The sequence below is a fragment of the Neopsephotus bourkii genome, unplaced genomic scaffold (genome assembly GCF_033783945.1).
Source record: "Neopsephotus bourkii isolate Nb327-2 ecotype Australia unplaced genomic scaffold, CSIRO-AGI_Nbou_v1 NB_567, whole genome shotgun sequence".
Lineage (NCBI taxonomy): Eukaryota > Metazoa > Chordata > Aves > Psittaciformes > Psittacidae > Neopsephotus > Neopsephotus bourkii.
This window is the reverse complement of record NW_026901068.1, coordinates 1089315-1113258: the sequence shown is the minus strand read 5'-3', so window position 1 is coordinate 1113258 and position 23944 is coordinate 1089315. Positions and strand designations below refer to the sequence as shown.

Genomic DNA, 23944 nt, shown 5'->3' with positions numbered 1-23944 from the left:
AAAGATCTATCAAAGTTTTATTAAGTAGATTTATATTTTAACATGCCCCTGAAGAAGACAGTGCAAATAAAAACTTTAAAAGTGCATAATCACAACGAAGTGAATGGAGTAACCACTTACCCTAATGCTTGGAAAGATGGAATAGAACGTGCCCAGTGCATGGACAAGAAAAGCAGCCTGGAGGCAGATTCACAGATATAGTGAACGTTAAGATATTCAGGCATAGGAGAAGGCATGGTGAGCTGGCAACCAAAGGAGAAAAAAAAAAGTCCAAGTCAGTTATTTTACTTTCCTCACAAAAAAATGGTAAGAAAAAGAATCAGAGTTTAAGTGAAAAAGTGAAATTGTTGAGATAATCATAAGCTGGCAAATACACTGGAGTCTCAACATCCAGTTGCAGAGTGCATGAGATCCACCTGGTACCAAGGGAGAATGAGGATGCTGACTCTGCTTTGTGTGACACTTGTCTATGTAAACCCTTCTGCATAGATCACCTTGTATTTTTAAAGAAGCTACAAAAGAAAGAGTGCAGCTAAACCACAGCAGAGAGCTGTCCATCTTCCCAAGCAAACAGTTCACCAGTGAAAAAAAGTGGTGCATTCATCAGAAAGGAATGACAATACCCGAACAAATAATTACTCTTCTAAGAAAATCAAAATCAGATTTAATGAGACCATTATTTTATATGACTACATTAAAATGATTATTGTCAATAGTAAAAAATATTGTTAAGTACCCTGAATGCTACATGTGCATCACTGAGTAGTGGTCCTTCTATTTCAACGATGTTCAGGCTTGATTCTCCACCAATCAGCTGTACATTGGCATCAATACTTTCTGAGTTCTGGCATGCTGCACTCTCCCCTGGATTTAATGCTTTCGCAAGAGTATCAAATGCCCTGTAAGATCACAACAACCAAACAAACAAAATAAAAGAAAATTTAACGTTAGAGACTGTTTCAATCTCGGAGGTACTTGCACATGTCTGAAACCTGTACTTAGCTGTTTCAAAGCACAAAACAAACAGATTAGGAAAATGAAATCTTGTCAGCAGTGTGCTTGTCCTGACACTTCACCAAACAAAATCCCTGAGAACTCCCAAGTTACAGAGGCTCTGAAACAAAAATTAGCAGCAGATCCTGTTCACACTAGTTGCCAACAAATTCACAGTTTTGACATACTGACTGTCTGCTGAATCACAGTTTGCCTTTCAAGATCTCTTTAGTGAAGTTTACTGAGAGCGCTGGCATGAGCGCTCTGAGGACATAATCATCAGGCTGCTGTTGGAACAGCTTAATGCACATATAGATTTTACAGATTTTTATTGTGGTAAAGTGATTCAACTTACTTTGAAAAGCCCATTTTTAAATATGTAAGAGGAAGCACTCTCATGCTTTCAATACCATCCTTAGTACCCTTTGATGTGGGGCAGTGAGCTCTGTTGCATGCACAAACATTACAGAGGAGATGTCAGGACAAGCACAGATATAGATTAGTTGTTATTTTGCTGCTTGACAACAGTCCAGTCTAGAACTTTGCCACCTTCTGTTTCCCCACAGTCCCTAGCTATCTAAATTCATTAACATTTTAAACCCCTGAATGTTTACTATATTTGACATAATTATTTACATCCAAACAAAACATCACAATAAAAGAGCTGCTGCCACAGCCTCAGGCTTGTGATGGTAAATGAACTAGGTTTAGGTCCTGCACTAGCCTATATAACTTGATGTGTACATGAGGGCGACTGGGGCAGGCACAAGTGGACTGAATAGATAGAAGTGGACTACACAGACACACCTGAGATGTTTTCTGTCTCTAGCATACAGAAAGTAGACATAAAGGGAATGCATTTATGGTAAGCCACAGAAACTGTATTACTGGACTTCTGCTAGAAGATCTGAATTTCAGCAATGGAATATTGTTAAATACAAGAAAAGCAGATGGATAAAACTTGCTTCCTGAAATCCCTTAAACTCCTTTTCTTCTGTGAACATCCGTGTCTGTTAGATCAAGCTGGCATAGGGCCTGGCAAAGATTTATGTGAAAAATTTTAGTTTCTCCTTTAGTGACTTCTGCTTCCTTTCATAGAAGTATTTAACTTGAACCTCCCCACTGTAAATCTGTCAGGTAGCCTATTGGACAAGGGTACACATTAAGCTGAGTCAGGGCTCTTTCAAGCTCTCTGGCTGAGAGAACTGGATGCCTTTTCATAGGTGTTTAAAACTGAACAGAAACACTGAAGTTGGCAAAAGCAAGTATCTGAAAGTGCCAGGAAATAACAAAATAAAAGATGAGCACAGCTTTTTGGAAGTCTGTACTACTGAAATGAAGTTTATCAGCATGTACAACAATACTATTTAAACAGCATATTCTTATATTCTTCACCTAGAATGACACAGCAAAAGGTCAAATCAACACCAAATAATGTCACATTGACTTTCTAAGCAGCACAGAAAGAAAGGAGCAGAAAAAAATGCATCCTGCTTGCATAATATACAAAGCAGTAGAAAACATAGGGGAAATATTGTTATTTCATAGAATAAGAAGAGTTTGGGTTGGAACAGACCTTCAGAGGTCATCTAGTCCAACCCCCCTGCAATGAGCATGGACATCTTGAACTAGATCAGGCTGCCCAAAACCACGTTAAGTGGTTCAGTCAGTATGAGTGTCCTGGGTTCAGCAGTAGCAGTCATCTTTCTCCTTAGTAGCTGGTGCAGTGCTGTGTTTTTGATTTTCAGCCTGGGAACAATGCTGATAACACCGATGTTTTTAGTTGTTGCTCAGTAACGTTTACTCTGACCAAGGACTTTCTCATGCTCTGCCAGGGAGGAGGGGAAGCTGGGAGAAAGCAGGGACAGGACACCTGACCCAAACTAGCCAAAGGGGTATTCCATACCACAGCACGTCATGCCCAGTATATAAACTGGGGGCTCAGTTAAAACCAGTGCAAACCACAAGTCTGAAAAATATTGGAGCTACTTGGAACAAGTTTAGAGGAGGCCACAAAGATGATCAAAGGTTTGAAGTGCCTCTCCTGTGAAGACAGGCTGAGAGAGTTGGGCTTGTTAAGCCTGGAAAAGGCTCCAGGAGACCTTAGAGCAGCCTTCCAGTACCTAAGGGGCCCTACAAGAAATCTGGAGAAGGATTTTTTATAAGAGCAAGTAGTGACAGGAAAAGAGGGAATGGCTTTAACTCACAGAGGGTAGATTTAGGTTAGGTATTAGGAAGGAGTTCTTTACTGAGGGTGGTGGGACACTGGAACAGGTTGCCCAAGAGAAGTTGTGCCTGCCTCGTCCCTGGCAGTGTTCAAGGCCAGGCTGGATGGAGCTTTGAGCAACTTGGTCTAGTGGAAGGTGCCCCTGCCTGTGGCAGGTGGGTTGGATGATGATATTTAAAGATCCTACCCAAACTGTTCTCTGATTCTATGACATTCTGTGAATGTGTTTGTATTGATGGTGGGAATTCTGTGGAGAAAGAAAATGTTTTTTAAGCTTTTAAGGTGATTAACAGTTACAGACATTAAACTAATTACACAGATGGGATCTGTAAAAACCAGCTTTCCAGGATGATAAAAGGTACTAAGACTATAGTACAAGATCTAATGCACATTAAGGCCAACCAAAAGGTAAGAAAATCAGCTGTAACACATTGCAATTAATTTTGAGTAGAACAAATTAAATAATTTAATTATTATTTCAGGTGGAAGAGTCTTACAAGATTTATGTTCTATCTGAGCTTAGGCTGCTATTACTATTATTCTTAATGCCAACAACTTTCCTTCATTGTAAGGATTTAATTAATGGTCAGAATTGACAGAGACCTCAGAAAGAATACTCTTTTCAAGTGTAACATGCCTTACCTTGAAACATCAGTACTAGCTTGTTCATCTTGCTTGAGTTCAGATAACGATGCATCTCCATTACTTAAGCTCTCAATCATAGATAGGTCTGTACTGCTTTGTGACATGTCTTTGCATTTACCGAGATTTGCTAATGAAGTCACCACATTTGCCAGTGTACTCAGATCTCCCTGACATGCTTCAACCTAAGGGAAAAAGCACAGTGTTTAATTCTCTCATATTGGCAGCAGTTAACTTGCAATAGAAGAATCTAACTTCTACGCAAATGAAGAATTGAGCACGTGAAGAGACCTGTAAGAAAATTATTTGCTTTAGTTAATGGGTGATCATCATGCAGCAATTAGACACTGCACTACTTCTAAAATATGAAACATTTAAACATTTACTTTTACAAGCAATAACTGTCTAGTAATTGCAGAAAGAATGCTACAAATAGTAAGCAAATGCAGAATGAGAAGTTATGATCTCCACAGTCGTCAGCCACCGGACTATAAAGAGTTGTCTTGGGTTCACACTAGATTATATTTTTATCTTCCTTCCTTGTGTAAATGAGTCAGTAGCAATAGGGTAGAAGAATGTTTAAAAAGAAGAAATAGATAAAAAGTCCCCTTTAAAAGCAAGCAGAAAAAGAATTCTGTTGTAGCCTTTAGGGGTTTTATGTATTTATTTAACTGCAAGGGAGCAAAGTGATTCAGTACTGAGCAGCAGCTCAGAGACATGTCTCCCACCATGCCCCACAAAAAACATATATAGGAAAAATGCATGATTACAGACAAGTAATCATGCATTTGTCATGACAAAGAATGATCAGCATGCTACATGTTATTTAGCTTGCACTGTCATATTCTACTGACAGAGCCAGAAAAGTGAAATGGAATAAACAACTTTTGATGGGGTCCTTTGCAGACAGAGCAAGTGATGCAAAACACAGGAAAACAATTTAATATCGGCTACAAAAATACGAGCTTCCTACTGCGCATGCGTAGGCGAGTTACTCCATGGCTTTAGGGGATCAGTAAGTGCAACAAAATGGAAACAAAGGAAAACCAGCTTGGAAATAAAATTATTCCTGAGATAGCTCTTATTAGCTTTACAAATAATTAGTTATTTGTAGGAAAAAACCTAATAGCATTTATGAAATGCACTGTGATAGATAATTCTGTGTGAGATTTTGCAAACACCTCATTTCATTGCTATGAAAGAAATACCCAAGTGTCAGGACACTTCCCATTACAGAATAAAATAATGCAGCCTTTAAAGCTCTCTAAAAAGGTGGAGGAAGGCATTTACTTTGCAGAGTTTTTAGTATTTTTACTATGGGAGGCATTCTTCTAGATGAGAACAGAATTCTTCTATATGACAGTATGTTTTTCTATATGAGGCGTTCTATATGAGAAGCATTCTTCAGAAGAGAAATCATTTACAACACTGGCTCATCTTGTAAAGGAGTGTTCTAAACATGAATTTAACAAAACAGAAGCACAACTGTTCCACGAACAGGCATGGTACTCAACCAAATGATCCCACACTAGCCATGTAACACACACAGTTTATTAAAAAGTACACTAACGCAAACAAGCATACCAACACGAATCAGGCATATATCTATAGTTACAGTAAACAGGCACAATAAAGCAAATCAGATATATATATATGTACAGCAAAGAGGAAAATTAGCAATGCACCAAATAACTACTACATAGAGAGAACAGTGATTAAGACAAAATACATCACCAATTACCACCGTATCATCATCCAGGCCCATGCTTCAAGCTGGGAAGGCCTGTTGCAGCTAATGCCAGGAGTTCCAGATAACTGGGAAAACTCCTATGTGGTGTGTCCACCCATAGATGAGGCTTCGGATTCAGCTACAAGAGAGTCCCACTCTTACACCTTTAGAAAAACAATCAGCTTTATGCTAGATCTGTAATTGTTTACTTGTGGGGCCATGCAGTTTCTCATGATCTCACTGTTGTCCACAATGAGAGCACTGGCCAGGCACCCTGGTGCAGCCAAGTATGAAGGTCAGAGAACACCTGCACCCTTCTGTTTTCCTGTCTCTTTCCAATAAATAGCCATAATGAACACAAATATATACACTTTATCAAATACTCAGTCAAAAACATACTTTGTTGTGTCTCTCGGTCATGAGTGGGAATCAACTCCAAGCTAGGTTCCCATCCACTACAATAATAAAACAGAACACCCTACAGTCATATCATCAGATACCTTTTCTGGAGTCATCATTACAGTAGGCTCAGATTTTACTGCAGACTGATGAATGTTAACCAACATCCCTGATTCCAGCAGACCTGTTGATCTGACAGAAAACAGCAAACATTTTAATTCTGATTCATTTCATGGTAGTTTTTCCTCTTTCGGGAAAGAGAGATGGCTGCTTCTGAGTAGAATGTACATACCTTGCTGTTTCATTGTCTGTTATAAAAGTTGGAGTTGCTGCTAATGGACTACGAAGATCTTTCCGAATGTAGATCTTTTCTGTAGAAGCTGCACAGTTTGAAGATTTTTCTCTTGACACTTCAATAGGTTTCCTCTCACACTGCACAGCTAATAAAAAAAAATATGCAACTATTAAGTCACATCCCAAATTACAGACTAAGAAATAATCCCCTTTTCCTCTCTGTATTTGATCTGCAATTTTAATAATGATTCTCAAAATAACTTTAAAAAGTTCCTATAACCAGTAAGCTAACAACTTGCCTAAAAATATAACCTGAATTTGATTTGTTCTTAATGAAATGACATCGTAGTCAAAGTCTGAGACAAAACATATAGACACTACATTTTTCAAGTTCCAGTAAAGCAAGAAATCCCCTTATACCTTATTTTTAATTTGGATTTTAAGTGGAGGCTTACAGCTTTTCCTTCCCTCAATTTCACTATCCCATGGTCTCAGTACATTTGTAGGGGATTCATGGCACTGTTTATCCATGGATTGTGGGTCTGAGTTGAACCCACATAACTTGATACACTTAAAGATGCTTCTCAAGTTAGGAATTTGGACAGTACAGAGGGAAAAGGAACCTGACAAAGTTCAGTTCAGACCACGTACGATCTGGGCAACATCCTGACTCACAATCACTGACTTCGGATAAAGCAGCAGACTTTCAGTTTGAATTGCCCAGTGAAACTAGCTGGAATTAATCTGGGCTTTAGTCTACAGATACATCACTCTGCTTTGAATAGATTAGAGAACATCAAAATGAAACTTACAATATTACACACTACGAGGAACTCTCTAGGTGTACAGAATAAAGCCAAAAATAGGAAAACTTCAACAGTCTAAAAGGAAAACCTAACTTCTGGCAAAATAAGCTAACAGCATCATTACTGTAAAACTTAAATTTTTAAAAGGTAATTTACACAGTACTGTTATTTTAAAAATATGCAGTAAGTTGTTCTTCCACATTTTTAAAGTGTTGCAAGTTATTCTATAGATTGGAATAAGATCCCGAAAGAGAGTTACAAACCAGACCTGTATGTAGTTTAAAGTATGCACCAGTTCACCAGCCTGATAAGCACTGGCTACTGGCTATCACAGCCTCTTTAATATCACACTGCACATAGAAGCTATTTGAGCCTATAAAGAGAATCCTGAATGACCATTATTTTAAAACACAAAGGCAAATAGGAAAAAACCTGACTTCTTTTCTTCAATTATGCAGATTTGGAAAATGTGCAACAAAAGAGAAAATTTTAAGAGCTTTCAAGTTAGCAGTAGACTGTGATGCTAACTGAATTTTTACACTGGTAAGTATCATAAACCCAAATGTCATAACATCATCAAGTATTGACAATACCATTAAAGCTAGCTTGTAACCCACTAACATGCTTTGAAAGGCTGGGAGCTGGAGGCCAAAGTTTTATTTACCTTTGCTAACCCTGTGCTCTCTAGCTGGATCTGAGCTTGCTGACAACGAGCTAAGACTTCAAGGGACAAATAACTCCACTGAGGGAGTACCTACAGTACTCAGGTGGTGCTGAGTTTTTCTTCCTCTCCCCACTCCATCCAAGAATGAGACTTCTTATCCCAGAACAATCCTCTCCTCCGCTTGGTACTCCCCCATGACACAGAGATCCTTTCCCTGCCTTCTCATCCCCAACCCCAGCGATTTTGTTCTGCTTGAAAAGTCTTCTGTGGAGGCGCAAAATACTGCCAGCTGAACTAGAGGGTAAAAAGGCAAAGATCCATTTTCACTGTTCCAGCTTTTCCATCTTTTCTGAATTCATTTCCTCTGTGCTGGAAAACATTTCCTGGTTTCTGCTGACAGAAGCAGGGCTGTAAGGAGAGGATGCCCACAGAGGTTCAAGAGGGTCAGCAAAAATGAGCTGGATGACATAGAGCAGACCACAAGACTAATACTGTCTGTTTATTAACAGTTTGCTAGTATTCAAACAATTTGTGAGTTGCTTGATTTTCTGTGTATTTAGCATTGTGATACTGCTGTGGTATTGCAGTATCACTATATCCAATGTATGGAAATCTAAAAAGAAACTTGAAATCTAAAGGAATCGGCAGGAAGTGAACTCTGGATCACTATGGATCTCTGCCTTGTGAGCAACTGTCTCTGTAGAACTTTGCTGAAAGTTAACAGCAATTGCAAGTAATCTCAGCTGTGGAAAAGGTGACAAGAAGGTAGAAGAACAAGACAACAATTTACATTAATACAGCACAAACTTTAACATAGCTGCCAGCTAAAATAATTTACATTAACCCACACTTACAATCTTGTTTCATCCCAAACGCGATGCATCTCTGCAGCCTACAGTACTGACATCGATTTCGGTGGCGTTTGTTAATGACACAGTTTTTCGCTCCTCGGCATGAATAAACTAAATTCTTCCGTATGCTCCTTTTAAAGAATCCCTTGCACCCCTCACAAGTTACTGCTCCATAGTGACGCCCTGGTTACAGAACAACATAAATCACAACATTAATTTTATACTGTAATGTTAATTTTGTTTAGTTTGTATTTATTAAAACAGAAGTATTTGCTCTTTTATGCAGAAAAAAGTTCACATTTTTTCTCTCCATGGGTTACAGATCTTAATGTATATTGTGGCTGTAAGACTATGTTAAAAAGCAAGTGAACCATTGTTCTAGTTCAGCGCACTTAAGACAGATTTTACAAATAGACAAGTTGCTTATTACATTCTTGCCGAATGTGTTGACAGCAGCATTAAGAGGTAAGAAAACTGCATAGTAAGAACACAGAAGAAACTCTTAAATTATACATTCTTTAGCAATTTCTTTTTGTATGACCCTACAGCCAAGCTCTGTTCCTCCTCATTACCAATTCAGCTATCAAAATTGTATGCATTAAATCTAGTGGAACCATGGAAAGTGCAAACAGCGTTTGACAGCAGTAGGTAATCACTTCAAAGCTCTACTTTCCTCTTTCATTTTCCGAACAGGAGAATGGTATATTTTTAGCTCTTTCAGTAGAACTTCAATGAAAGAAGTATCTGAAATAGCTAGATTACTTGGTTTTAATCAGTTCTTCTGTGGATTTTTCAATATTCAATACATTCAATACAATAAAAAATTACAAATAAATTCAATACAATAAATTGTATGGGTACATATAAATTTACGTACGTGTACAATAAATTTATGTGTAAACAAATTCAATACAATAAAAAAATACATTAAATTCAATAAAAATTGTAGGATGCACTGAAGAAAAAAAGTCAAGTTTAAAAAAATATTTTCAGCAGCAAATAATTTTCACTCTGCTGGAGCACAAAATACAAGTATTACCAAAAAGCACTGGTTTTGACTAAGGCACACTTGGCAATTCCAACAATTTTAATGCAATGATCCCGAAGAAAAGAAGTATTCTAAGCCTGAAGATCCCTGACAAGCACCCAAAATATACACTGCACAGACATTATGGCTGCTGCTGGAACTAAGTAAGGCACATTACAGAAATAAATCTCACATACAAACTCATTTAAGGGAAAATGTATCTTTAGATTTTTTTCTCGCTCCCCGCAAACTTTTTTTAGGTACATCAATCTCACCTGCCTGAAGTTTCTAGAACTCTTAACAGGCTTTCTGACTCCTTTATCACAATTATATTAACACACCATTAAGATGGACATTTTATAAAGCATGTTGAATGCTAGACTTTGCTGCAGTAGGAAATTCTTAATTGGTTTTATTGTCTAGGAAGTTCCCTTCCCATCCCACTGCTTCTCATGATGACAGACAACATTACGAACTTCTTCCCTCTGGCCCCTCATCTCTACAGACCTTATTCCCATCACTTCCAAAAAGGAGCATTTAACTGCACTTGTCCTATTTTGATATTACTGGAGGTCCATCAAAGAGACTGCACTGTTAAATCGCATGAATCTTCTAATGGAACAACCGTTTCCCCACTTAGACTAATTTTAGCTAAGTAAGTAAAGAGCAAAGTTAAATGTCTCATCTCTCTTAGACCCCATTATCTTCTGCAACAAAGAAAGTGCAAAGGAAAAGGAGCCTTCAGGTAGACCATGCACAGCCCTCTCTATTTCTTTTAATAAAGAAAAGACATTCTCTGGGTAATTCCAACTTGGAAAGATCTGGAACACCCGAGGGCAGGCACACATGTAAAGGGAATGTGGAAGACAGCTCTCCAGTGTGCTGCTCCCACTCTATTTCTTTTCAGTCTCTTAATATCATTACAGAAAATGCAGTGCATAAAACACTATTCTTAACTTAGCACACTACTTTGGCAACATATGAATATAGCATTCTTAAGCTTATTTTCTACTGGAATTAAGATGTATTTTTACAGTTGTAATCGTGGTTCTTCAAATAACCAACTGTCCTGCAAAAAATCTCACAGCAGCTTTTTGGTTTCATGTAATTGCAAAGTCTTCCTTGCCTACTGGTTTCGTATTTAAAATAGTGAACAGGTTTCTCATAGATTTTAAGAGAACCTGTCAACAGTAACAAAGTTCACTGCATGAACTTATTTTTAAGGAAGAAAAATCTCAACATTGTTAAGTAATTTTATCAGCCAAATTTCTATAATAGAAAATAAACCGCACCAGACTAAATAAAAAAAAAGGCAAAAATTATCTGGTATAAAACATTACATTTATGATGTAAAGCAATGATTAATCCCACCCATGGACACCACCAGAGCTCTCTTCAGTACAATTCTTCACTGAAGGAATAGTGATCCATTCTGTTTGTGCACACAGAGAGATAAATGTATGCAAACTGTTATACAGCTTCCAAGGAATTCTAGATTGCTTTTAGGAAATTGTACCACAGTAAAATAAAAAACAAAAAGGAAAGAAAACGTAAATACCTGATGCCTTGTCTCCACATACAACACACAGATCAAACACTTTATTTAGGCCCTGTTCACTGGGGGAGTTGTCTGTTAAAATCTGGAAAAAAGCGTGAAAGTGTTTCATTTTTTCTTACCATTGAGAAAGATTACAATATATCTCATGCTTCTGGTTTCTGCTCTAAGACAGGGGACAACGTAAAAAGTATAAGGCTTTCCTGGCTACATTTTACAGTCTTCATAGACAGCAAGAAGCAACCTGCCATGCCACTGTGCTCCTTTTCAGGATGGAACGAGAGTCTTACTTGTAATACTTCAGATTTCAAGATTTCATTTGTCTAAATAATTACACCTGCAAAATGGGCTGACATTTTGAAAAACACTCAGCATCTGTGTACTCTTAGCTTTTGTTCAATTTTCTATTTATATCCTAATGACTTGTTCATAGTACAAAAGAGACTGAAGAATTACACAGATGGAACAAAAGAAATCCCTTGTAAAGGCTCTGATATCTACATTCAGGTTTACTAACTCTTTTTTTTATAATACACATAAATGGTGGATCTACAGAAAATGTACTCTGGACACTACCATTAAATGTCAAGTGGTCTATAGTTAGGCTTTCAGTAACAGTTTGACATGATTACAGTTCCGTTTTCTCATTCATTCCTTTATCTCTGGTACCTGTAAAGCTTCATAAAGCACATAATATTAGAGCCCCAGCACTACAGGGAGTAGGCACTATAGCCTTCCATTTTATCTTTAAAACCCCTATCCCACTGCAACATAAAGCACATCAGAAATTCAATTTGAAAAAGGAACACACCATATAATGAGTAACAACCAAAAATCTTCTTGACAATTATGTAAAGCAGAAAAGGAAAAATTATTTTTGCCATTAAAAAGAGATGATAGTTCATAAGTTTGAAGAGTTTCTAACTTCTGCTGTGTCTTAACGAGAAGTCAGATTCTGTCATCCTTGCTTTGCATATTCAAAACAGGACCTCTGATGACAAGAAAGCTAACTTGCCAAAAGAGAAAAGACCCTACCTTATGAGAGAGAATTTTTTAAGGAAGTTTGGAAGATATTACAGGTGATATACAATGGAACATTTCACAAGCATACTTCTTTCTAGTTAGCCTTTGTTAACAATACTGTCTCAGAGATTCATCTATTTAGTTTGCTTTTATATAGCATCTTTTTAAGAAAAACAGTATCAATGAGTTAAAAGAATATTAACCTTTCACTGCTTTCTAATTGCTATTATTAACATTATGTATTTTCACGATGTTAAATAAAACACATATAAACAAATTCTAAGTCCTTCCATAAATGAAATCTGCACTGAAATGGAACGTTCCATGTAAGGAAGTGCTACAGAGTTGGACCCATGATGAGATAAAAACCCCAGACTCTGAGAACTCATCAAATGACCTTGAACATGAAGAATAAAAATTGATTAGTAAGATGAAGAAGAACCATTGAAGGTAAAGTAGATGATGGGAGAAAAGGCCTTCCCAAATGAGTCAATGTAAAGGTAAGATGCAATAAATGAGAGGGCTTTTTTCAGAACAAATAAATGGCTATTTCAAGTGAAGGCTACAGAACAACAAAGGTGAAATTGTAAATGAAAAATTCATTTAGGGGAGAAAATATGAAAGATCCCAATGAGGATGCACCTTAACAACAAATGAATGGTAATCTGTATTTGACAAAATAGTGGAAAAAAGTGGAAAAAAAGAAATCTCTACCCATACGTATTAGCTGACAATAGAGCAATCTAACTGAAGAGACAGCATACCCTGATGCCTCTCAAACTAACCTATTTTGTCCAAAATGTACAACCAGAACCACAGCTTTCCATTTTTAGTCCAGACTTCTCCATTCCTGAATTTTGCTTTTTAAATCAGTGTGGCACACTTTTAATCTCTTAAAGTCTTTGAAAATTCTTTTTTATATGGATTACTTTAAATCATATACCACTGGTTTAAACTTTTGTTGAGGTTTACCTAAAATACAAAGTGTAAAACAGTACTCAAAATGCTTAAATGCCTCTCAATGTGACTGGCTTTTGCTACCGCTGCCCTATTCTTAACAATCAAATTCTTTGCAGGAAGTATTTTGGATGTCCATTTGCAAAGATCTGCAAGTTTAAAATACAAAACAATGTAATATATAATACAAAGATGTGTTAAGCTTAAGCAATATGTGGGCAGTGAATCAGAACAATGGACTGGCTCCCAGAAGAGTGCAAACTAAATAGGTGTGGGGTCTTCAGTTGAAGAGATTACTTGGTAGAGGATATACTGATTTATAAAAACAGTATGATCCTTTAGAGCTGTCTCTTACAGTGAAATAGAGACCTAACTGAATACTTCTCTCAGAAGATCAGGTATAGTATTGTTTGCATAGCATACAATTATACTGAAGGATATTACACAGACCAAAGCATATATGGTCTGTATAAATAACAAAAAAAGTTGTTAAACTCTACTGACAGCCATCAAATATGATGGTCTCACTGTAATTCCCAAACCAGGATGTTGCTCTAAATCACTGGCTAATGGAAATGAAAGGGTATGTTCAGAAGAACCTTTTACTTGTCCAGTATTCAGTATTTTTCCCTTAGGCAATTGTTTCTGGCCATCGTTTCAGTCTGAGATAGTGGTTGAAATGGACTGTAGCTATCCCAGTGTTGCCTGGCCTACCACACTGACATAGTTTAACAACAGCATAAATATACATGGGTAAACAATATGCAATAACCGTGCTTTAGCTGGAGTGCAGTAACTTCATTCATACAATCACAGAATCATAGAATGTTTTAGGTTGGAAAGGACCTTAAGATCATTTAGTTCCAACCCCCCTGCCTTGGGCAGGGACACCTCACACTATGCTGAAGAAGCTCAACTCTCCCAAGCTGTCTCTGCATATTCATACGGAAGATGGAGACGAGGACTAAGGAAGCAACATACAGAACATGCATGCGAGTCACGTGCACTGGGGACCAGCTTACGCAGTTACAAACTCGCATTAGTAAACTGCAAATCTTTAGTGTTATTTTCCCCTCCCAACTGAGTAAGGTTCTTCCCTACTACACAGTCTCCTTGAGAAACTACCCTGGAGTACAATCCACACAGCTGAACAGTAGCTACAACAGCATATGGAAAGGAAAACAAGCGGAATGAAATGTTAAGTGATAATGGAGAAAAGAGTATGTTTTTCAACAATACACAAAAACAGATGGACAGTCAATGAAGCAGAAATAAAGGGCCGCTGGTATGGCAGGAGCTGGAAATCACAGTAAAAATAACAGTACTCTTTCCAGTGTCACGAGCCAGGGTATAAATTTTAAAAGCAATAAATTTGCAAAAAGAAATCACTTTTCTTCATAATTTCTAACTATCCACACTGAAGCCTTGTGCAAGGTAAAAGTACAGCATTAAAAAAAAAAGAAAAGAAAAAGGAGAACCCAGACAAGACATATTTGGAAATGAACCATCTCTTCTCATCCCATTTGAACCAAAATGAGGAAATAAAGTGGATCATCTACCTGGATGTGTTGTGCAGATATATCAGGGGATGCAAGAAACAGTTGGTTGACACCTGCAGCATCTGGAGTTGCCAGGATAACTTTTCTTGGAGTGGAATCTTGTCTGGCAAGGATCACCTTGCTTGGGGTAGAGCCATCATGATTTGTTAAGATGAACTGCTTGCCTGGTGCGCTCTGATCAAGTGCTGTAACAATCTGAATCTTCTGGCCCGTCTGCTGATCTGTGACAATCTAATAATACATTTATCTCAAATTGTGATGGTAACTTAAGTTCACCTGGGCACTTGAAGAAAACAGGAATTTTGCCTTTAACATCTGTGAAGCAGGATTGTCTTCCCCTCTGTCACACAAGAGTGAAGTAAACTCGGGTGAAACCTTAGATTTTCACTATATTGGAAACACATTTCAATCAAGGGTATCTGAAGTCAAAATCTGAGTTCATACTCAAGTTTCACAACTGGACCGTGCTTTTACAACACTGCTGAAACCCTTGATGAATCCAGCATCCAGAATTCAAGCTACATCTGCAGCTCAGCCCTTGGACCCACCAGGTTGAGAGAGATCTTAACTCTTGAATTCACTGCATCACACCACGTAAAGTATTTAGCACCTCCCAGGTTTCGCTGCTTAACAAAAACTTAAAAATACAAATGTAGACTTCCAAGTGAAAAAAGTAAGCATCAAACAGCAAGAAAAGCAATAACGTTGTTGCATCTGTATGTACATTTTAGGCTTAATATCTGAGGGCTTTTCTTTTTCTGCATATATATTCCTAAATAAAATAAGTAAATCAGAATCTCTCTCCTTGTCCCTTTTTCTTTTTAAGGAATAACTTATTTTCATGTTACATTTCATAAGCAGAAACAGACCAACAGACTGTATTTTTCCATTTTATACCTATTTTCAAGCACAAACACAGCAAAACATTATTAAATAATCCTCCACTAAACCCCATTTTTTTGCCAACTTTGTCAGAAGATTATAATCCTCAGAGAAAATAATTAAGATTAGTTACATCTTCCATTATAAATCTCACTTTTAGTCTCTTCCTGCCTTTCTCCATCAAAACGCCTATATGGAAAACTGCCTGGTTTATTCTGAATACTAAGCAGAATCATCCTACCAAGTCTGTTTCCTACAACCTATTTTTTCAATTACAGATCAATAAAATAGCTTCTTTTTATTTTTACCTATTGCCAAACATTTATGCCCATCTCGCCATCCATAACATTTATATGGGCCTTATTATGGATGAAATTATGAGTTTCAAACTGTGTTTCCTTCAGATAGCCTTTTGCTATTAACATTTTAATGGATCAAATTTCTTTTTTTTCTCTGCAAAACAATTAAAACCCTATTTAAGAGAAAACTGTAGGTAAGATGACAGAATTCCAGGTGCTAAAGTTAGGAGAGAACGTAAATGATTATGAGATTTTGGGTGTAAGGTGGGAAGACAATGCAAACCCCCCACAATAGCTATCAACATGATTAACACAGGGTTTTCCATTCATTTTTTTTCCAGATACGCACATGTCCAGGACCCCCAATGACTACAGCAGTCCCTTATTTCTCCTTTCAATTCCTTTATGTTGGTTCTGTATTCGTTAGAAAGCAAGCTTCCTTGCCCTTTTAATTCCCTTCTTTGCTTAACTTCCTTCTTCCATTCAGTTTTACTTCATTTGCAGTGTTACTTTTGGCTATTTTCAAAGCACCTGATGTTCCCTTCTTCTCCCCAAACACATTTGCTTTATGTGGATTAGGAGAGCTCTAGTGCATGTTATCCTTAACAGGGTGCAGACGTGTACAAAAGCCGAATACAGAATATTGTGCTTTTTCCTGAATTTCCAAACCTGATCTTTGAAAGACACTAATATCTAAAATCTGTCTCCCTACCAATACTTACAAGTGCAACTATGTGTATATCAAAAAAGGCATATACTTGATCTAGTTATGTTTATAGAAAGTACAGCATAAAACTAGGTAGAAAACCAGCATGCCCCAAACAATGAAGGTACAAATTTTACAAATTTGAACTAAATTTCAAATTATTTTTTGCATATATATGCTAAACTATCTTTTTTCCTTGCGCAGTCCAGCTCCGTAATTTAAAACCAATATGTATTTGGAGTCAAATACAGCAGGACATTAAGTAGAACCGCTGCTACTTCACACAAGTCATTGCAACTCCTATTTAACAAATAGTGTTCTGATTCTTCAAATGGCTTTCTGGAACTCTAGGAGTAGCTTTCACTACATGATATAGTAGGTATAGTGTTATGCTAGTATGTAGACAGAGCTATTCAAACTGTATAAATGATTTTTACAACTGCCAAGCACTTGACAACTGACAGATACAAGTGAGACCGGTTTAAACAATTAAGCACAATCTGTCTGCAGCTGGCCTCTTCCAGCCATATACCTGCAAAAAAACAGCTAAATCACAACGGGACTCTGAAAAGTGGAACAGTTCACCAAAGCATAACAACTTGCAATACCTAAATGCTGAGATAAGAGAAAAAAAAGATAATCAAAGGGAAAAAGAAAACCACTTATCTCCTCAAGGGAACCCATCAGGGCTCAGTGAACAACTCATTATGTTTCTTAATAATCTGAAACTCACTATCGCTAAAGGGATAACGTTATAAAATGGGAATATCTTAATGCAGGACGGTCTCCTTAAAAATTTACTTCCCTGTGTATTTCATATAATCACCTGTCCTGGCTTCAGCTGTAACAGTTATTTGTCTCCTTCCCAGTAGCTCATGCTGGAGGATAGTATTCTGCTTTACTGCTTTAAGCCTTGTCCATTAACAAGTCTTGACTTCCATTTGAACATAATTCAATGAATTAAATACCTCAAAAATTCTGTGTTAGAAAAAAGAAAGTGTCTGAACACAGAGCACTAATTCACCTGTTGATGATAGAGCCAGTTTTGAACAGGAATGTCTGCTTAACAGCAAATGTGACATTCAACTTCTATCCTAGAGAAATGTTTACGTTCCCTAGAATGGCTGATAAATGGAACACATTAAAACATTTTACTGAGGATTTTGTATTTCAAGATTTCAGATAATCATTTATGTGCCTTTAACAGTAATAAAATAAAGGAAAAAATATTGAATGAACATATAAACTCAAAATTATTCAATTTAATATTTATTATGAACATTTCACTGAAATATATTTGTACACAAGCCTACAAACTACTTCACTCTTTACGGAAGTTGTGCTTTGAGGGAAGTTTTCACTAGTAAGTTCTACCTCATATCTAATTTATTATAATGGATGTTGGTGACGTATTTGTAGCGGCCTATTACAGGAAGGATGGCATTTGACTGAGAGCTGTTCCACATATATCAAGAGACAACCACAGCCCCAAAGCACTACCCATTTTGAAGTAAAAACAGAGCGTGGTGAAAATAGACAAGGGACAAAGCGGCTGGGTTAGAAACAAGTGATCTTCCAGCTACATGAGACAATTAAAAACCATATAAAGGTTCCTGTCCCTAGAAATATAATTCTTTGTGTTCATCATATTTGCAGTAACTACAGTGCCTAACCAAAGTAATTCTCCCTGCACAAAAAAGCTGACACAGAAGGGTTAGAAGTCTGCCACTGGCTTTGAACCAACAAAACTGTCCTGCTGTTCAACAATAAAGGCTCATGGGTTTTTTATGTTGTCATCCCACACTCAGACCCTGATGCTGAAATTACATTAAATGGCTTCACACCACAGGGTCATTATAGCATACAGGTATTGATAATGAAAACCAAAGATGGTGGTCAACTGATTTAACATAAATTAGTTAGCAAAAGGTACAGCTGTACACCAAACATAGAAGAGGAGCAGAGATAGCTGAAAGAATAAAGATCTACTGGATGGATAGATAGGACCAGTACAACGACTACAGCACAGGTACATCAGGTATGAAGGCAGTTGTGAAGAGTTTTGGAAGGTTGAAAGCTTGAATGCAGTGCACTGAAAAGAAGAAAAAAAGCAGTGGAAAATGCAGGAGAGTGAAGCCAGCAAAAATAAAAGCAGCCAAGATTATACTAGCAGTTGGCTCACTTTAAACCATAGAATGTTTCAGATTGGAAAGGACCTTAAGATCATCTGGTTCCAACCCCCTGCCATGGGCAGGGATGCCTCACACTAGACTATGACACCCAAGGCTCTGTCCAACCTGGCCTTGAACACTACCAGCAATGGAGCATTCACAGCTTCCTTGGGCAACCCATTCCAGTGCCTCACCAACCTCACAGTAAAGAACTTCCTCCTTATATCCAATCTAGAGTTCCCCTGCTTAAGTTTAAAACCATTACTCCTTGTCCTATTACTACAGACCCTGATGAAATTAGTAGTTTTGTATGCAACAAGAGGTATCTAAGAATACTTTTTAAATTTTATTCTGCAGTTGATACTTTTCTCTAGAATGAAATTTAAAAATAAAATGTTTGCAAGGACTTGCACTGACTTTCAAGGGATAAGAATACAAAATTCAACTCCTCAGATCCTCCTAATCTCCATACACACATATCTATGTTGTTTTAACTACCTACACTGACAAAAACATCATACCCTCGCTTGAACTGGAGATCATTACCTGGCCAGGCTATAAATCAGCATACCGGGACATGTAACGTTGGCTGGGACAACCAAAAACCCATATGTTCCTAAGACCATTAGGTTCCCTTGCACTTTTTCATCACTTGCATCAGTGATACAATGCAGTATTTCCCTCCCTCCCTGCTCTAAAATGTAGAAAAGTTCCAACAACTCAGGTACTGTAGCTTTTACAGCATTACAGAATCATAGAATAGTTAGGGTTGGAAAGGACCTTAAGATCATCAAGCTCCAACCCCCCTGCCATGGGCAGGGACACCTCGCTCTAAACCATATTACCCAAGGTCTCGTCCAGCCTGGCCTTGAACACTGCCAGGGATGAAGCATTCACAACCTCCCTGGGCAACCTATTCCACCTCACCACCCTAACAGGAAAGAATTTCCTCCTTGTAGCCAATCTAAACTTCCCCTGTTTAAGTTTTAACCCATTACCCCTTGTCCTATCACTACAGTCCCTAATGAAGAGTCCCTCCCCAGCATCCCTATAGGCCCCCTTGAGATACTGGAAGGCTGCTATGAGGTCTCCATGCAGCCTTCTCTTCTCCAGGCTGAACAGCCCCAACTTTCTCAGCCCATCTTCATATGGGAGGTGCTCCAGTCCCCTGATCATCATCGTGGCCCTCTGGAAAAAGTATTTTTCTGTTTAGTGATTGTAATTTTTTGTAACCTTAACATTCTTAGGATAAAAAAATAATAAAAAGGTGGGGGTGGCACTGGAGTGATGTTTTATTCCTGTTTCTGTAAAAATGATCTCTGGCACCAGGGCTGAGTATCCACATTAAAGCAAATAATATGATGCAAACGAAAAAAGAACCATATGTGGAAACTGGTAAATAGTTCCTATCTGCTTTTAAAATGTATCAGAAGAAGCATACCTGTATACGCTGTGGTAAAGAGAGGCCTGAATCTGCAGGGACAATCTGTATTCGTTGTGGTGTCCCATCCATTAGTGTTTGTGAAACTGCTTCCAGGGAATGGGCAATCTAGAAAGAAGAAACAAACAGAATGGATTGACAACATACACACTGACTTCAGGATGATACACTAATGGTTGAAACCTTCAGGTTCCACCAACTTCTGGTTACTCTGTACAAGGCTATGGAAACTCTGACACTCTTACTGTAGAAGGTATGCAAATGATTGCAATCTAATTTAACAGCTTAATGTTGCTAGTTTGAAAATTCTGTTTATTTCACTGTTTAAACCCATTTTGAAATACCTTCCAATTTGAAATTTAGAAACATGTTAAGTAAAATAATTCACTGTTGACAAGTCCATGTAAGTCAATCAGATTGAATATTTATTACTGTTGCTGTTCATGAGACACAATATCTTTCATCACAGCTCTGCCACATTTACAATTAAATACTTTTACCTTAATGGCTTATTCAAAGTGACAAAAGAATTTCTGATGTGGAAACACAGCAACTGGCCTTTTCTGTTCTGCTTTTCTGAACTATCAAGAAAGTTAAGAGAACATAAATGAAATTCATTAAACTGGCAAGCTGTGTATCTTAAACCAAACTTAAATCTCTGTATGAGCACTCTCAGACACTATTTGTGGAAGTGTTTTACCTATTTCAAAAATTCTTCACATGCTATAGCCAAAGGTATTATGGGGTATATAATTACATTATTTCTCAATAGAAGTTAGGAAATACAGCTGCTGTTTGCAGAGGCTTGATCAGAAAGGCCAAAGTTTTTGTACTACAAAGGGAGCTTATCTTCACTGAGCTTACAGATACCTTCAAACTGAAATTTTTGTCTAAATTCCCAAGTGACTCCCTAGGCTTTTTGCAGTTCAAAAACTCTGGAATGTCCCACAGTTTTGTATTAATAATAATTTCCAACATTTACACCATCATAAAAATGCTCCTTTTCACCTGTCCACCTGTTGCCCCTTCAAATTACTATCAATTGTCTCCCTGTATCACAGTAAGGGTACTGTTCCATAACAGACTGAGAGCTTTTCTGTTCCTTCTGGATCAGCTTCCTGATTTTGCAACCATACCACCATGTAAATAAATGCCAGCACCAGCAGAAAAACGCAGTCAAGAGCATGCAAGTGGAGGTGAGTATGACAAGAGGAAAGAGTGGTGGGTAAGACTTCCCCTTGCAGCAGAAATACAAGCTCACATTAGTCTAAGCTGATTTTGACATTTCACCCCAAAAGGCATTACTTGTGGTACCAGTCTCAGCTCTTACAACCTACTTGCTCCTATCCCTTCAGCTTGGTAGGTAAAACTGGTTGTCAGTCATTCAGTGATCTGGAATAGGACACTGATTCAGGTTAAAAAGCAGCCCAGCAAACAGACAGACAGAGGCTACTCTTAGCATAGCTGAAACCTTCAATCCCGATCTCCACAATGCTCAGAAGCAGACTCATCAAAGCAAATGAGAGAGTGGGATTAAGCTGCTGCAGGGATCACTCAAGCTGCCAGCACCATCAATGCTTGTCAAACTACTGCCCAAGCCATCTTCAAACAGTGCTTTCTAAAAATACCCTATTTTTCATGAGCATGAATACTTTCCATATTCAAACAATCCATCCACTTCTTTGCTTAAGGAAAGGGTGAAAAAGTGTTCATTATACAGCAAAATTTACAGTTCGGAAGATACTTCGAAGCATTAAAATTGTGCATCAGCCTTTCAAATGACATATACATGAGGTGATTTACAGGCAATTGGAGTTTTGTGTGAATTTATCTTTCCTTTGCAAAGAAGCACATATTGCAGAACACTGTTTTACATCTGCTCCCTTAAAATGTTACCATACACATGGTGTGTAAGGCAAAACTGCTCTTCAATGCCACAAAGTACCAGCCTGACAGTTTTACTTCTATACAGGACAACAGAATACGGGGAGTTTTTACTGCAGTTGAAAATAATACTGACAAGAACAACCACAATATTTGCTAAAAATTGTGGTTTGTATGTGTAATACAGACTCTTCCAACAAATGCATGGCTTTTGCCTGTTACTGGCAAATCCTGCGGAAACAAAACACTGCTTTTGGGTACTTAAGGTACCCAATGACAGTTTAAAGAAAGAAGATTGCTGCAGGCTCTTGGCAGGCAACTTCCCTACCTGAATCAAGGAATGTGATCTTGATATAGAAATATGAATTATCTCACACTCGGCAAAAGATGATTAGCAGTTGGCAGAATTAAAGAGAAACAGTGTGCAATGCTCCATACAGGCAAGGCTATAAATTCTTTCCTTAGTAGGTTCTGCTTTCTTGCCGTAAAGCCCTAAATTAACAAATGTTTGTGAACATCGTCATAAAATTGTTTGTGATAAGTTTGTGTTTTAAAATGTTTCACAAACAATAATATTATGAAGAAACCAAGACGTGTGTCAAAGAACATTTATGACCATTATTGTCAGTGAGACACGGAAGCACTTTCCATTCTCCTCAGAATGGAAACACTTTTCTTCTTCCTTGCATGCTCTGCTCATGTGAATTTTTCCCATAAATTCAATTAAAACCATTTCAACAATCAAGAGAATTACAACTGCTAGCAAAAATACTGCTGAAGTTCCATAGGCCTTAAACTACTATTTTAATGCTTACATTAAGTAGGAACAACACCAAGCAATTACAGCCAGTAGGTCACAGGTTGGTAGGAATGTAAGCTGTTACACGAAGGCCCCCCACTTTCCTTGCGGACTCCACTTTTCAGGCAATGTAAGCTGTTACATGAAGGCCCCCCACTTTCCTTGCTGACTCCACTTTTCAGGCAATGTAAGCTGTTACATGAAGGCCCCCCACTTTCCTTGCTGACTCCACTTTTCAGGCAGTGCACTCACACATGGCATGCACCTTTGACAGTAACTCTGGTTTACAGAGTCCCACCTTGCACTGCCCTTGGTGATGCTTTTCAGTCCTTCTAAGCAAGAGCCAGGTTGGGCTGCACCTTGTACTAGATAAGGCAACTGACCCCAACTAGGAGGGAAAAGATTTTCTTCCACTATCCTGTAATTCTTTTTCTCCTCCCAGTTTTGTCTACCACACAATGACACACAGAGCTTACATGAGCAAGACTAGCAGAGCATGAGAGTAAGTGGCTAAGTGAGGGCTGGAAAATGCTTAAGCTGCCTGCACTGCTGCCAAATAAGATGTGATGGTCTCAGGCTCAGTAAAATCTTGCTATAGGATGAATCCTAATCTACACTGCTGACAGAACAATATCTATAAAAACCATAAGATTGAAGTTTCCCCATGAACACAAACAGACAACATCTCTCTGTAGTGCTGTACCTCCACTCCCTCAATCTATTCCCCTGCCTTCCCCTGGCTACCAACCATGTCCTTTTCAAGGGCTCTGCTATTCCTTAGAGCCTTCTCAGAACCTACTCAATGCCCTAACCCAGGAAAAAACCTTCCACTTGTTTTGGCCAGGTTAGCTTGCTTTTGGTGTGAAAATGAAATAAGGTAAGAAACAGAAAAAGGACCTTCCCTCTGTTGCCACAAAGATACTTAAGTCAGCTCATTATCTCATGGAATCACATTACGAAATTGAGAAACAACCTCCCAGAGAATAAACACCATCAATACACCATCCTCTTTTCTGAATGGAACATACACTTTAGC

At 37.9% G+C, this 23944-nt stretch overlaps 1 protein-coding gene across 8 annotated transcripts in view; it reads right to left on the bottom strand.

Annotated features, from left to right (window-relative positions):
- Window positions 1–23944, bottom strand: part of NR2C1 (nuclear receptor subfamily 2 group C member 1) — a 49407-nt gene that overhangs the window by 7471 nt on the left and 17992 nt on the right. For 5 of the 8 annotated variants that reach the window (XM_061351258.1, XM_061351255.1, XM_061351257.1 and 2 more), the window contains 9 exons: window positions 20226–20333; window positions 14727–14957; window positions 11191–11272; window positions 8609–8788; window positions 6283–6430; window positions 6092–6182; window positions 3863–4047; window positions 737–899; window positions 121–242 (listed from right to left, as the gene is read on the bottom strand). In XM_061351258.1, coding sequence (XP_061207242.1) covers window positions 121–242; window positions 737–899; window positions 3863–4047; window positions 6092–6182; window positions 6283–6430; window positions 8609–8788; window positions 11191–11272; window positions 14727–14957; window positions 20226–20297 — 1274 coding nt within the window. In that variant the 5' untranslated portion in view covers window positions 20298–20333. The remainder of the gene's footprint in view (window positions 1–120; window positions 243–736; window positions 900–3862; window positions 4048–6091; window positions 6183–6282; window positions 6431–8608; window positions 8789–11190; window positions 11273–14726; window positions 14958–20225; window positions 20334–23944) is intronic. The other 3 variants (XM_061351261.1, XM_061351260.1, XM_061351262.1) reach the window with 1 other exon arrangement.